The following is a 14,653-nucleotide window of genomic DNA, read 5'->3' as shown; positions in this document are numbered from 1 at the left end:
TGAAATTATACAACTATGAGTGATATATATATATTTTATACAATATCTTTGTGCAGTGTTTCTAACAAAATATAGTAGTCATTTGGTTTTGATTTATTCCTTGATTCTTACTCTTGATGTAGGGATATCACCTTAAGGTGAGAACACCAATCTTTGTTATGCTTGCATCTTTTTCTGCAATGTCTGTGTGCAGTTTCAACAACATAATTAATATACACCATTATTAAAAAGTATTACTGACAATGTGACTGAAAGTTTTCAAAGGTGTGAGCTAATTTCAATCTCATGAAGAGTAAACATATCATTTTAATAAGAAGAATAGTATTGCCCTTTGGTCTGTAACAGAGGTCTACTTCTTTCCTTAATTTTCTTTCATTATTAGAACAAATTAAACTTTTCAGTAATATTCCATCCCAAAAATCCCTAATGTCTACTTTGTTGAATTGCTATTTTTTTTCAAAAACCAAAGGAAACTGAAGAAAGTTGCAGGGTGTTTCAGCAAATGCTGGTGGGGTAAGGCTTTTTTAGACTTTTGCAGTACAGTCTTTGCAAGCTCTAGGGAAAGAACATTGTTTTCCTTGTACATCAGCTGTTTTATGTGCCGTGCAAAAGTATTCTGACTAGAAATTTGAACAAACCATTCCATGTTTCTTATTTGAAACAGGTGATTGCGAACTTGATGTCTTCAATTATGGCAGTTAAATTAATGTGTTTTTAATTCCTGACTTGTACTACTCAATAGATTTGTCTCACATCAGAGCTTTTGAAGGCTGTTATCAGTGGAAGTGGGGTGCAGTGCCATTTTGGTACTATGAAGAAAATTTTGTACTTTCCCACAGGCTGATGAGCTTAACACCTACTTGTCCCTTTGAAAAACAGTTTGCTATATACCCATAGCTACTGCATATATGAAGTGTTATATGTATAACTGTATTTTTAAACCACTTCTTAAACATTTATCAAAATAAGTGAGGCTGATGACTGACTGCTTTTTGGAGTTTTTTTTTTATTACCTGTGCATGATTTAAAGGGAATCCACTTTCTGAGATGACATTTGAAATTACTTTCCTGTCATCCAATCACATATATATGCAGCTGCTGTGTGCACATTTATTTACAAAACAATGCCAGTTTAATGGTAAGAAATTCATCCATGAAAGCTTGAATATTAGGGTATGACTACTCTTCTGTTAAATGTCATTGGAAAACTACAGCTTTTGCATAGGTATTTGTTTGGCATGATAGAAATACAATGAGCTGGGAAAAGTAACAGAAGAGATTTGTATTTTACTTATGTGGTAAAAGACTTTAGCCTTACTCTCTTCCTGATGGTAAATTGTCCTGCAGCCATTCAATTAATATAAAATAATGACTTTATCTGTGTTTTCTTTGAACTGAACAGTTCACTACAAGTGAGAAACAGTTCAAGGATATTGCTGTGGAAATTATACTTTTGAATTAGATATCATCTTAATTATAATATGTTTAAAATGCTGGCAAGTTTAAATTTTTTGAAATATTGGAAAACAATGAAATATTGAAGAGCATTGTGGAAATACAGCTTTCTCTGGGATATCTGGTGCTCCTGCAATGATCATTTTTATTGTATGTGATTTAGATTTTTCAGCTTGATTTTGTGCAGAACGTTAAATATTCTTAAGCAATAATTCCTGAGTTAAATATGTCCATTAGGAGCTTACAGGTGCAATGATATACTTCTCATTGTGTGGAAAAAGAGTAGGATAGAAAAACTTGGTAGTATCAAAAAGGTAGCAATTTCAATATCTTGAATTAAAAGAACTCCAACAGTCTGTTGTATTTATTAGTTTATATGTTTTATAAAATTATATTTACAGATAATTACATGTTTTTATTAGGGATGCAGTGGCTATGATTTTTCTTCCATGTTGCTTTAACTGTGTGGTGCTGTTTCTTGCAGCTGGATGAAGAAACCTCGATGTGGTGTGCCTGACCAAACAAGAGGTAGCTCCAAATTTAACATTCGTCGGAAACGCTACGCGTTAACAGGACAGAAATGGCAACACAAACATATCACTTACAGGTACCAAAGATATTCCTATAGGTATACATATGTCACTATCAGTGATGACTTTTCATTTAAAGTAAATATAAATTCCTGAATGTTTTTCAATACTTAGAGAAGTTTATTATTACTGTATGATATAAAAGTGCTAAATGGATACCTCCTATAAGTATGTATGTGCTGCATAAGAACCAAGTTGTTTTCCTGGATTAAAATTGCATGTATTTAGTAGTCAGTAAATCCTATGAAGCTTACAGCATCAATTAAACACCCAGTACTTCCTTAGTGTTACCTTTCAACTTTCTTGACATCTTCTCAGAGAATAATGCTCTGAATCTATGAGTGCTGTAATAAAACTCAGGTTTCTAATTTAAATATGTAAAATAGGGTCTTGGAAGGAGTCTGTGCAAAATGCAGGTGCCTCTGGGTCTGTTCTAAATACAAATTAATTTGATTATAATTTGATGAGTCACTGACCCAACCATTTCCAGTCTAGGTGATGATGGGCGTAGGAGCGTATGCAGGGCAGTACATCTGTATAACTCCTGCGTCTGGAACATAGTTAGCACAGTATGCCTGCTGTCAAAACTGAGGTCTTGAAGGGAAAGTTAGATGGAAACTTTCAAGATGTACTCAGTAGATCTCTGTCAAACAGAGAAAGTGTTATCATGTATACAATATAAAATCCGTAATCTGTCAGCAAACCAAGGATTCCAACAGAAACTGTTGGAAAATTTACACAGCCTCGTCATGGAGTCCTGTAATATCTAACAGGGGTAAGTTCTGAGGGATAAAGTAGTTTTCAAATTCATTAACTGGTGCCATTGTTCATGAACCCCTACAAATATTAAATTTAAATTTTGTAAGCCCTAATTGTCATATAGAATGTTCCTCATAGCCTGGTGAAGATATAGTTTCATTAGCAGCCCTATGTCACTACTGTGGTTTATAACTGAATTAGAGAATTCTAGTTTAAGACACTAAATTCTGACATAACATCAAGCAACAGACAACTTGGTATGTTGCATTGGCTGAAGTCCTTTATGGTTAATGTAAATGAAATTTATAGTTGGTTAGAATAAAAATGCCCACCTACTGCACTTTATATCTATTTGCATTTTAGAATTTAAATGCAGTGTGTGCACGCTTAGGAGGCATGAGTAGTCATCTACTCATATGTGTTGTTTTCTACCACTCTGATTTGTACAGATTCTGATTCCCTATTTCAATACAGGATTTTTTACAACAGTCTAAATCCTACCCCTTCTATATCTTCTGGACTGTCATCCAAGGCATTAATCCAAATAGCAAATGAAGGTGTCCAGTATTAAACTAAGTGACAACTATCTAGTAATCTTTCTCACTCTGAAGAATTTGTAGAAGTTCTTTATCTTCTGCCTCCCCTCTTTGAAAATGTTGTCTCTCTCACTTTGACAGGACCTCCAGTCAAACAGAACTTTGAAGTGAATAAGTCTGTAATATTTTTTGCAGTGAATTACAGTACAAAATACATTTAAAATAGAAACCCTAAATTTGATTAGAATAAAAAAGATACTATATTATTTTTGAATTAGAAAATAATCCAAAGCAAATAAAGACCAAAAAAACCCACAAAAAACTAAGATTCATTTCACACTTTTCACCAATTCCCTGCTTACGGGCTTGTGACATTTTAACCTACTTTGTTTTCTAGAATTTTAATCATATCTCTAGTATCATTTATCTGCTCCATTTTTCTCTGCGCCACTCTTCAGTCTCTTCATAACCTGCAGGTTTCCAGCTGCATTCTGTGCCTTCCTGTCCAGTTGAACCTTGCAGTCTGAAGTGTGCTTGCTAAGCCAGTTTACTAATTCCTCCACAGAAAGAGCAATTTCTCCTTCATTTCAGTGCATGATACAGCTTAAAATTTTTTGGAAACCAAAACCAAAACCCCACAACAAATACTTCCAAAAGCAAGCTCCCCACCTCTCTGTGCCCTGGAACTTTTCCATATTTTCAACATGTAATTTTTCCACCTGAAACAATTCCGCAATATTTCAAGATAGAGTTTCAAAGAAGCTACTTAAAATCATAATTACAAGTTACATTAATAATGTATTTTCCCCCATATTACATTTTGAACACTTATTATGTCTTTTTGGCAACATATTAAATTTTGGACTTAGGTGATATTTATTCTTAGAATGTAATGTGTTTACAGACAGAACCAAAATACAGATTTCCAGTATTGTGAACATCAGCCTGGAATGTACAATGTGCTGCATTAATTATGCTTGCTGTCCCTCAGGGAATGCAGCTTTCTTCTCATTTGAACAGATGTGTGATGTTTGTTAGAATTTCTGTTTCCAATGAAATTACCCAGTTTACAGTATTTTTCTGGCTGGTATAGTTCATGCTGATAAAACTTGTGAACATTATTAGTACACATGTTATAGAATAATACCACTTTTACAAAGAAACAGAAAGTAAGTATTTGAAACCTTTTACCAGGCAGAAGAGTATATGGGTGAAAGAGAACATCTAGGGTACAAGAGAATTATGACTCCACTACAGAAAAAGCTACAGAGGTCTTAATGATATAGTCTTAATCTTTCCTTAGTATTTTAGGCTGTGTCAGATTACGCAATGATCTCTGAACATGGTACAGAATCAGAGAAGAAATTTAAGAAAGCTATGAATGGATTTTTTAAAATTAAAGATTTTTTGAAAAAAATTAAGGGGATTTTTTAAAATTAAAGATTTTTAAAAAAAATTATGAAGGCACATATGATTCTCAAAAATATAGTCACCTTCTCTTTTGCTAGAAAAGTAAATAATCCAGTACTTTAAATAAGGAGCAACAATGTGAATCAATAAAGTTATCAGTTTTGTAGAAATAGAACATAAATGTTTATATGACCATTTTAGACAGGGCATCATTGAAGCCTTCCTCATCAGAATTCTGTGCATACTATTCATAATCTGAACTCCAGCAGTCAGTGATTTCTCAATTGCCTAGTCTTTTCTCAATTGCCCAGATTATTCTATCTGCAGAATGCTTTTGCAAGTTAAATTGGAGAATGTTCTGTAAAAATAAAAGATTTCTCTTGATTTATAACTATGAGTTAGAACTTGTAATGATTTACAATAAAATAATAATTGAAAAACTACTCTGATTTATTTTTTTATGCTTAAATAAGGAAAATACACAAATTCAATCAATCAGCAATATGTAATAATGTGATTGGTGCAGGAAACTTAGCTGTAGATAGTCAATAGCTTAATCTCAAACCCACTCTAATTAATTTCATTTTTTTCTTGACTTCAGTGGACAATGGGTCAAGCCCCAGATAATTGTCATTTTCCTTTTACAAGTTAGATATATCCTGGATTGCATTTCTGAAAGAAGATGAAAGATTTGAACAGGTCTAACTTTATGCTGTTCAGACAAATGAATGAATGCTAGCTGGGAGCTTCAGTATGCAATCAAAAGTCTTATCTGGCTTGTTAGCAATAGACTATGCAATTTCTATAGTCTAAATGATCCATATTGTGTAGAATATGGAGAGACAATTTCTCCTTGGATATTTGAAATTCACTCTAAAAAATAAGGAAATACTGAATTAAGAAAAAAAATTAAAAATCTTGTTGATTCATAGTAGCAAAAATTGTTTTGAATGTATTAATACAAAGTAATATTTAGAACATTCTCCATGTTTATGTTGCATTTTATTGATTTGACATTACCTAGTAGCATATTATGACATAAGATTTCCTAACATAGCTTTCCTATAAAGACATTTGACTGTCAAGTATTTTGCTAATCTTGGGTTTTTGTCTCGGAAATCTTATCTCTTTCACGTTTCATCTTCTTTTAATGAATGTTGAGGAGAATATTATCCATGAAAATGAAGAAGCAAGATAATTATAAATTCTTTCAATCATGGCAGCAGTAGGTTGAAAATCAAACCCACAGAAAATCAAAAGTAATAGTTCTGGTTTAGGTTTAATCAATGTGAGCAAGAGCTATATGAGCCAAGATAGCACTCTTTGTCTATAGCTACAAAGAGTCAGCAAACTGAAACTGGAAAAAAGTTGAAGCTAAAAACCTCACATCAATGGGAGATTAGTGAAGCAACTTCATAGAAACCAATTTCTAGAGAAATTATGGTGCAAAGTGAAATATGGTTTTGGCCAGAAGTAATTTATTATTTTCAATAAAATTTATAGTTTCATTAAAAACCAACCAACCAAAAAAAAACCCAAAAAAAAAACCCCAAAACCCAAAAAAACCACCAAAACAACAAATAAACCCCCATAGTTTTAGTTCAGTTTAGGTTTGATTTACATCAATGACACTAAAAAGGTTGTGTCAACAACTTATTCAAATTTAGTTTATGTTGCAATTCATTTTACTTGAACAGTTTCATATCAAGCACAGATCTTAACTAGCTTACTTCAAACAGATTATTGACTGCATCTTTTTACCTACTCAGTTGAAATTCCTGCTCTTTCATCTATTTAAATTTCAGATTACTGATTTTACACAGTCAAGTGAGGTATATCCTGACAATCTTGCAAGGCTCCTGAAACTGATGCAGCCAAAAATATGTCAGTGAAACATGTATGATTTTTATTTTAGGATATTCTGGGAAAGGAGTGGGAAGGTAAGGAAAACCCAAAGGTTTTCTAAAATCAATAGGACTCAGGATTCTAGAATAACACTCTCAAAACTATTTCTACAGAGCAGCTGTAGAAATAGTACATGAATGTGAAAAATGTATATCAGTGATAAAATCTAATTGTTCTTGTGGAAGACATGTATTTTAAAGTTATAATGCTTGACACCACCATTAGGTTGGAAATCATACAAACTCAGCAGTGATAACCGCAAAAAAGCATAATCAATTGATACGTGGCTAGGGTTGTCTAAAAATAATGTCTCTCAAAATTTATGAAAGTTATCAATCAGTTTATTAGTTCATAAAAATGGCATGAAAATAGATGTTTCATTTTATAAATTGCCTTTTTTTTTAGTAATTACAGGATCTTCAACCTCTTTGTAAAGTTGCATTGCCAGTCTGATCAAGGTCAGGTTTGGCTCTTTCTCACATTTGAACTTTGCTGTGAAATGATCACTGGACAGTGAGGCTAGGAAAGCAATACTTAGAAAAAACACAGATTTTTATTATGAAGGGCTTTGTCTTGCTATGCTTTCACCTTGCAATAAGAGTGGTTCTGAATTGTCACATCCTACATATACTTCTGTTTGAGTTCCATTATCTGGACATGTTGAGTGTCAGATACCCAATTTGTGTCTTTTTTTTTTTACTCTTGTGGGAGTTACCACTGTTTCAGGTGATTGCTGGATTTAAGGTGTGGATCTAAATTGGCAAGGGTTTTTATGAGACATTATTTGCTATTGCAATCATAGGTCTAAGCTGAAGACTTTTAAAAGATGAATCCTAGTATCTCTGGTAATTGATAGACTGTCTTTATGGATTGATTTTACTGTACTTACCCCTTGGAGGTTGTATGATAAACAACACAAAAGAAATGTAATATAACTTGGGTTTCAGATATCTGCACTGGTGAATTATTTTAAGCAAAGCTCCCAGCAAGACAATTTCAATGTTTGTGTCACTCTTTTAGAATTGAACCTGGATTGTGTTTAACACATTAAATGTAGACAGTTGTTTTCTGAAAATACTCTTGTATAGGAATAACTGCTGATTTATGTAATATCTCTTTCAAGCTACACTTTTCAGTATAATCTTGCCCACTCCAGAATGTTGGTTTGGAAGCCTGAAATCTCTCTGGTTTTAACACAGAAAGTATGCTTTGGAAAAAATATTACTTTACAATGAATCTGAAGATATAGAATGCTATTTCAAAAGTAAGTCAGTAGCTGAATCCCATGGAAGATATCTGCTGTCAAAGGTAGTCTACTTGAGCTTGCGAGTGTGAAACTAGCACAATAGCTCAATTCCTCATTTGTAACCTGATTAAAACTTAATTCAGTGTGCTGGAAATGCAAGAAAATGTAAAATGATAAGTTTTAACATTTGAGTCAAATGCTTTTAGACTAATTAATTACTCAATTTACCACCAGTACAACATTCCGATCCATTTTTATCCATTTCCTCATTTCACATACAATAGGAGAAGACCCTTCTTCTGTTTACTTAATACCAAAGTGGGACTTTGACCAATTACTAAGATTCCTAAATTAAAAAAAAAAAAAAATCAAACAAATAAATAGATAAAAAACCCCAAAGCCCAAGCTGTATATTTCAGGTGAACTTTTTCCATGCCAATATTTCCATTTTTTGAGACATGCTCTGTTTTCTATGAGAGCCTGTTGATTCGTTTGCCATATTTCTTATACATGGCAAATAACAGAGGCTCTAATCCTTCAAAGAGCTCTGCTTCAGGCAATACATGTGCCTTAGGGAGCACACAGCAGGACTGACTGAGAGCACATCTGCCAGCTTTGTAAGGGATATTCTCAGCATAGCAACAGTGGAGTTTTTGGTAGTGGCAGTGTAAGTGTGCCACTGTGATGTGTTTTTGAGTTTGTGTCATGGGACAGGTTCTAAAATGCCATACTTTCTCAGGGGACACAGACAGCAGTTTATGAACTTGCTAATTAAAACATCTCAAAAAACCCGAATTCTCAAAGGCAGGAATTTTCAGAGAGGGGTTCTGCAAGGGCTGCTTGTTGCTACAGTCTGCCCAATATTTTTTTAATCACAGAAAACGCAATGTAACACTGATCATAACATTACTGACGAACAAATAATTATGAAGGGGCATCATAAAAAGCACTTTAAATCACATGACATTTACATCATGTAGAGTAAGGTCATGCCTAGAGATCAGAGGATATTTTCTCTGACAGCAAGATCAGTACTGAAGTATTTTATAGTTCTGACAGAGCCAGTTTTAAAAGAGCATTAAAAATTGGGTTGAGTTGAATAAAAATCACAGAAAATATTCAGTAGACTGGAGAAAATGTCTTATAACCTGAGATGTAAAAGAGTTCAAAATTTTAGTTTCTTAGAGCCAACAAAAAGACAATGACTTTGCAGCGCAGAAGTGCCTTTTAAATGTCTTTGTGTATAGGGGAAAAATTTGAAAGGTCATGTATGTGAGAGAGAAAAACAGAATGAGAACCAATAATATAAGCCAGGCAATTAACAGAATAGGGACAAGTATTAATTGATTCGTTAAATCACCTTTGGAACAAAAGATCAAGGAAAACAGTGGATTCTCTACAATGTATTATCTTGTACTTTCTGTTGATATCTCTCTGGAACATTCATATCAGCTAAAAAATTATGCTTTGGTTAGACAGCACTATTGGACTCAATACATTAAAATATTTTTTGAGTGAAAGTCTAAATATATAACTTTATGTTTTCTACATAAAACTATGAAGAAGATATATATATATGAAGTAAAATCTATAGAATTACACTTGAAAGATTTCTTTCCATTTATATAAACATAAATACCATATAATCAAACACATTTAAATTACCAAACAAATCAATCATTCATGGTTTATTCATGAAAGTGTATTTGTTCTCCTTTAATGTGCCATGCTGTGTAAACTGGCAAAAATATGACATGTACTCTAGAACTACGCAATTTCTGAAATTTGTGCTGGACATTCAGTCAAGCACATGTCAAATGAACAAAGGGAATCTGATTGCAGCAGCTTCAGAGCAGACACAAACCTTAAAGAGTTTTTGCTGCCCATATGAATCGAGTGGAAATGATGCAGAAAATTAGATAGGTCTGAAATTGATTGTTGACATTCATTTCTTGAATTCAATAACAAAAACAAAGTTTTTTTAAAAAAACTAATTTCACTATAATTTACTAACCATGAGAGTAAACTTCAATTCTGATATTGTTTTGCCTTTTCATATGTATGTAACTTGAAGAAGTAATGGAGACTGAAATTTCTTTTTAATACGTATTATTGAGTTAGCATATAATTGTCTTTTATGAAATGGTTTCTCTGATGGATTCTACAGTGTTATGCAAGATTTACAGATGTAATCAGATCATAAAAGGACATCTTAGCCTGTACTGAAGTTAAAAGGCTTTGTTTCTGATAAGGAATTTATCCAGTTGCAAATGCAACAAGGCCTTGTGAATACTGGTTGGTGGTCACAGTATGGAGTTCTGCTTTTGTTAATGAACTCACTAATAAGTAAAAAATTAATTTAACTAAAAACATTTTTATTTTGATCAAAAAGAACATGACATTCTTTAGCTGTGATGGATTCTAATTGTGGTCCAGGAGGTAAACAGTCAGTGGTTGATGAATCTGGTTATCCCACTGTTAAGAATTTTTCATTTTAATATATTTTAAATGTGCTAAATATAATATTCTTTGTACTGCTGGGAGTGAGCCAGCTAACATAATAAGTTCTAGCTTAAAGGGCTATACAGATTGGCACCATAATTTTGCACCAGCTTGTTTAAAAATACTCTTCCTAAAGTATATAACACCAGACTAGCATGTTTTATTAAAAGCACAGAGCTTATAATAATTAGGGGGAAATGGTTATTAGTGTCACTTACCACTCTGTTAAATTTAATCTATGTAATGTTTCTCTGTTTCTTTCAGCATAAAGAACGTCACTCCAAAAGTAGGTGATGCTGAAACTCGTAAAGCCATTCGCCGTGCCTTCGATGTGTGGCAGAATGTAACTCCTCTAACATTTGAAGAAGTTCCTTACATTGAATTAGAAAATGGCAAGAGAGATGTGGATATTACAATCATTTTTGCATCAGGTTTTCATGGAGACAGTTCTCCCTTTGATGGGGAGGGAGGATTTTTAGCTCATGCATATTTCCCTGGCCCAGGAATTGGGGGAGACACTCATTTTGACTCAGATGAGCCATGGACTTTGGGAAATCCCAATCATGATGGTAAGAGAAAATTTAATTTTAAACAAAATAGAAAAGTGGCATGAATTTTCAACTAACAGAACTGTTCCCTGTTCCCCTGTTCCTAAAGTCACATGGTTTTCTTTCCTTGGTTAGCATTACTTTAGAAATATATTCGCTCAATCACTCTCTTTGAATCCAAGGCTGAAAAGTGTCTGTCTGATTGTAATACAGTATGAAAACATGTTTTGCTTGAAAAACATTCAATTCTTATTAGGAAACTTCATGATAATTCAAACACTGTACTGGTGACTATTTACCTGAACTACTTTAGTTTTGCATTTTTTAGCATGTCAAACTTATTTAGGTTTAGGGAAAATGTGGAATATTTAGCAGTGATATAAGAACGACTTCAGCTATCCACCAATTCTGTGGATATTAATGGACATAAAACCTAGTCTTCAGTTTGCATCTATGATGAAGCAGTAGCAGCATTAAAGGCAAATCTTAAAGATGCTGTTCCAAGAACAGAATTGCTGTTTCCCCAAAACTTTTGAATGTCTTTTGGAGTTGTTGATTTTAACATGTCCAATTCAATTAAGTAGTACATTCCCCATAGTCAAATAAATAACAGCACAGTGCAGTTTACACACCTATCATTTACCAAATAAAGACTAAATATACCTTTCATTCTTCACAACTAAAGTCTGGCCATTGCCAAGCATCTCTCCAAAACACTATCAAAGAAGAGATTTTCCGTAGACATATTCTGTGTTTGATGCTGTGACACCTTTTGTTTCCAAGCAGCTTCAGGTTGTCCCGGTAGATCCCTCTAAGCCAGTTACATGAAGTTTAAGACATCTCTTCAGAGATGCACAGATGGGATGTTTCTGGCATACAAGAGATGATAGAGAGGGCAAGAAGTGGAGAACTGTTGTATTTCAATGTTACACTGAATTTGTGAATGATGAGAGGCTTTATTTAATTTATTTTCTTTCCCCTTCTCACCTGAGATCCTCCAAGTAAAATTCAGAGCTTTTTATGTGGCAGTATTTGTAGCCTGGGGTCTGCAACAAAACCTTAATTTAGCATTTTAGGAGAATAAATATGGTGTTGTGACTATTCCATTGGTTCAATACTTCTGCTGTGCCAGAGTCTGTTGAAGCCAGAGCTGTATAAGACACTGTAAAAGCCCTCAGTTGTGCAATGGGTTCAAGTAATTTCATTCTTGTGAAACAAGCCCTAGATTCTTACTGGAGCAAAAACTGTGGTATTGCACAGCTCATATTTGCCTTCTTCACACATTTAGCTCAAAGGAGCACTGGTGGGAGTCCTCTGTGCAGTTCAGGTACACAGTCAGTCACAGAACTGTGGGGGTAAATGAAGGTGATTTCATGTGTCTGGTTTTTATGTTGGTTGCAGACCAACACTGCACATGATGTTCAGTGGTTTTGGAGCTATTGCTTGAAGCACTCAGGAAAATCTACAGGCATATGTACATTGAAATCAGGATGTCAGTTTAATTGGGATAACTCTTTTGGAGCAGTTCCACACCATGTATGAAAGTGAATGAACTTCTGGCTGTCTCATTCTTCTTTAACTTAAACAATTTTCATATTGCCAAATGGCATTTACTTCTTTATAGAGCTTTTGAGGTTTGTGCTTTGTAGACCAGTTTGCAAAAGCTATTGCTTGTAGTAATATATTTTAATTTAAAAAATCAAGGGAAAGTAAATTGATGCTATCATTAAAATGGTGATTTTATGTATCTTAGTACTTTGAACTTTTATAATAAAAAGGTTTGCTATCTATATCACAAAGGTTTAAGAGTTACGATTGGAATTTTTTTCTGCACATTTAATAACTTATGTATTTTGTGTGCTTAAATATACTTTTTTTGAGGGACACATATTTCTGATAAAATGGAATATTCAAAGTAAAAAATGGAAGATTTTTTGAAAATGCATGATAGTTAATTAAAATATCCTGCCAATGCAAGTTGTCTGAAGAAATTTGGCAACTGTTAGTTTCATTGTTGATGTGGATCATAGGTCACAGTTGTTGTCCAGAGAAAACTCCCTGTCATTGTAGCCCTAGAAACATCAATTGATGTACATTTCATCTGAAAATACAGGGCACTTGTTTTTTTGACTTGTGACTTTTAGCTGTCAGGTAGGCCAGGTTTCCTCATTGTCTTACTGATGAGCTTGTGTTTAGGAATGCTGGAAGATCATATTGGTTTTGGGGTTTTTTGGTTTTGTTTGGGTGTTTGGTTGTGGTTGTTGCTGTTGTTGGGGTTTTTTTGTCTGGTTTTTTTTGTTTTTGTATTTGGTTTGGGGGTTTTTTGTTTGTTTTGGTTTTTTGTTGTTTGGTTTGGTTTGTTTTTTGTTTTTTTGGTGTTTTTTGTGCCTGGGAAAAATTTCCAGGGGGAAAAAAGAAGATGAGCACACTATTTGGGATTGACAGGAAAGAAAGACTTACAGCTCTCTTAGGCTTCCTATAATTTTGAGCTGAGTCTTGGAACACGGAAAAGCAGAAGGTTGAAAAATATATATGTGATCTTAGATATGAGTCATTTTTCCCAGGCGAGTGTCAATTTTAAGTTTCATTGCTCCAATAGTCCAATAGTCACCTTCTTGTAGTATTATTTGAAATCTGGTAGAATGGGAAAAAGATTTCATGATTTATTTTTATTTTTAAACTAACTCTCACCCCAAGGGGCTGATTTTCTCTGATTCCTATTCCAGTATCCCAGAGAGATTCAAAAACACAGAGCAACTTGTTTACTTAGCAGCAAGAATGCAAAAATAAGGTCCTTTTGAAAAGTTCTAGCCTCATTCTTCCCCTTGTACTGTTCTAATGAAAACAGTTTATATGCCATCTACCTCAGAAATGACAGGCAATTTAATTAAATGCTTTCATAAACTGCTGTCTTTTTAAAAGTAATTTTCATTCCAAATAAGGGATCATATACAAAATCAGTATTCTGAGTATAGTTAATTATTACAGCAATTTATTCTGACTACTTAATTGCAGTGTCTTCATACTTCAGGTTTTTGGTTGATTTGGTGGGTTTTTTTTCTTATCACATTTCGTCAATTTTCTTGTATTTTTCTTTCATTTAATAACAGTCTAGACTCCAAGGACAGTTGCAATAGAAATACATCATCTCCAGCTCATTGCTGCTTTCCTTTGTTCTCACTTCAATGGTGTGTTCTTATCAATCGTGTTCTGTGAAGAGATTTGTGCTTTGACTCCTCCCTCATCCTGAAGAATGAATGAGCTTTTGTAGGAGTAAAGACTAATGGGCCCATCACTCAGGAAAAAAAACCTCCTGTCATACAATTTTACTCTTGCAGGCTTTCTACAAGGATATATTTCTTTGCTTTCATAATACCCTGTAAGCAGAGTACAGCTGGTACCTCAGCTCCAGCTGAGCTGTGGAGGTCTTTTCTCTGAATTTCCATCCATGGTGCTGCAGGTGATCCTAGAAATATTGCCAGAAAGTAGGACAATAGACTTAGCATCACAGGCAAGCAGTGGAAACAAGGACAGAATTTCTTTTGCCAAGGAAAGAGGGAGATACGGGGGGATAAAATATGGTGCACTTTTCTTTTCTTTTTTTTTTTTTTAATAAGGAAAGGGAACACTATTCTGTCAACACTTTATACAAAGTGTGTGTATTAGACTGTAGACTTCCTTTAGTCATCTCTCCTCTTCTAG

The 14,653-nt window shown here is 33.8% G+C and overlaps 1 protein-coding gene across 4 annotated transcripts in view; it reads left to right on the top strand.

The window, feature by feature from the left end:
• Nucleotides 1-14,653, top strand: part of MMP16 (matrix metallopeptidase 16) — a 172,131-nt gene that overhangs the window by 88,641 nt on the left and 68,837 nt on the right. For all 4 annotated transcript variants that reach the window (XM_064390962.1, XM_064390938.1, XM_064390954.1 and 1 more), the window contains 2 exons: nucleotides 1,940-2,062; nucleotides 10,668-10,972. In XM_064390962.1, the coding sequence (XP_064247032.1) occupies nucleotides 1,940-2,062; nucleotides 10,668-10,972 (428 nt within the window). The remainder of the gene's footprint in view (nucleotides 1-1,939; nucleotides 2,063-10,667; nucleotides 10,973-14,653) is intronic.

The sequence above is a fragment of the Passer domesticus genome, chromosome 1 (assembly GCF_036417665.1).
Source record: "Passer domesticus isolate bPasDom1 chromosome 1, bPasDom1.hap1, whole genome shotgun sequence".
Classification (NCBI taxonomy): Eukaryota; Metazoa; Chordata; class Aves; order Passeriformes; family Passeridae; genus Passer; species Passer domesticus.
The sequence above is the reverse complement of the archived record's forward strand: the minus strand, read 5'-3'. Positions and strand labels throughout refer to the sequence as shown.